The sequence below is a fragment of the Lolium perenne genome, chromosome 7 (genome assembly GCF_019359855.2).
Source record: "Lolium perenne isolate Kyuss_39 chromosome 7, Kyuss_2.0, whole genome shotgun sequence".
In the NCBI taxonomy this organism is placed as follows: Eukaryota; Viridiplantae; Streptophyta; class Magnoliopsida; order Poales; family Poaceae; genus Lolium; species Lolium perenne.
The window spans coordinates 196,453,345-196,454,983 of record NC_067250.2 but is presented as its reverse complement, the minus strand read 5'-3'; the positions used below and the strand labels follow the sequence as shown (position 1 = coordinate 196,454,983).

At 47.1% G+C, this 1,639-nt stretch overlaps 1 protein-coding gene across 1 annotated transcript; it reads left to right on the top strand.

The window, feature by feature from the left end:
* Positions 1-888: 888 nt before the first annotated feature.
* LOC139833808 (uncharacterized) lies at positions 889-1,374 on the top strand. The gene has a single exon (XM_071824157.1). It carries the CDS (start codon positions 889-891, stop codon positions 1,372-1,374), a length of 486 nt encoding a protein of 161 aa, XP_071680258.1.
* Positions 1,375-1,639: the final 265 nt, after the last annotated feature.

Sequence of the window (1,639 nt, the reverse complement as noted above, 5' to 3'; positions counted from 1 at the left end):
GTGAGGGCTGAGCAAAACAATGTAGCCAAACTGGTCTCACCGGGAGAGAGATTCAAAGCAAGAATTCTCCTAGGTGAGCTGTGCGTGTGTGTGTGTTCTTCAGTCTATCTCATCTTGCGTGTGTTCTAGGTGAGAGAGACAAGAGAGATGGAGAGAATTAGAGGAAGAAGATGGGGCTGCGAGATGCAGCCCCCGACACAGACCACTGCTCCTCGCGGTGGTCGAGTGAAGCAGGTGTACTGTAAACTGGTTTTAACACAAAGTGATGCGAGGGAAGCTGACCCAATGGACGCCGGAAATGCAGTGGTGTTGTTTGAAGGGAACACAGACGACCCAAACAAAAGAGAGAATACACCGGAACCACCACCGCATGCCGAGAAGGCGTCACCTTATCCAAAGAAGAAGAAAGTTTCACCCGCTGATGAATCAGCATCGGCAATCGTTCAGCCGCGCCGGGAACAATGACGTGCTTCAGGTTGAACTCCCGAGGTCTGGGGAACACTCGGTAGTTCAAGAGCTTCATAGTTTTATGAGGTAGATGAATCCCACGCTGCTCTTTGTGATGGAGATAAAGATCAGTGGAGAGAGAGTGGAGAAGGTAGCAGGGGCACTTGGTTTCTCGGCTGCCTTAGCTATGACAGTGTTGGACTCAGCGGTGGAATAGGGTTATTCTGGTCGGCTGATGTCGAGGTTGATTTAAAAATATTTAATGCGAAACACATTGATGTAGTGGTTAATGCGAAAGATGGGAGTGGTTTTCCGTGGCGGTTCACGGGTTTCTATGGTGAGCCAAAACGGAAGAAGAGGCATTTGAGTTGGGCGTTGCTACGATGTCTAAATTCGCTCCGCAGTTTACCATGGTTGTGCATGGGCGACTTTAACGAGACCATGCACGAGACGGAACATTATAGTGAGCATGTTAGGGAGGAGTGGCAGATGAGAGCTTTCAGAGAAGCGACGGAGGACTGCACCCTATTGGACCTGGGGTTTTCTGGAGTCCCTTTCACATGGGACAACATGCAAGCAGTTGCATCCAATGTCAAGGTCAAAATTGATCGAGCTTTTCGTGATATCACGTTGATGCATAAGTTCCCAGTCATCAAAGTTTGGCATATCAATATAGTTGAGTCGGATCACTGCTTGTTAGTATTCGAGCTTAACACTATTCTTTCTCCAGAATTTAAGAGAAGCGCGAGAAAGTTCATGTACGAAAATGGCTGGCAGTCACACAACGACTATGGAAAAATCGTCAAGGATCTTTGGGAAGCTGGGCGGCGAGGTCTGGGACTCCCTGGTTTCCTATCCTCCCTCAAGAATATGCAAGAAGACTTGAGTACCTGGGGATCAACTATGTTTGGTAATTTTAAGAAATGATTGGAAAATTTATGGAAGGAGTTGAATCAAGTTAGAAAGCGATCAGTAGGGAAGGGCCCATTAGATGAGGAGCGCAAGGTGTTGTACAAGGAGGAAATTTTTGGGTTAAGCAACGAGCTAGAGTTAATTCGTTACAGGCTGGGGATCAAAATACGGCTTCTTTCATGCTCATGTTGCTAGAAGAAAAAGATCGAATACTATCACAAGGCTGCAACGGAGTGATGGGTCATGGTGTGAAGGGCTAGAGGAAACAAACTCAGAAATT

What these genes read in the sequence shown, in the direction of transcription:
- LOC139833808 (XM_071824157.1), top strand. Translation starts at nt 889, where the DNA reads ATGCACGAGACGGAACATTATAGTGAGCATGTTAGGGAGGAGTGGCAG.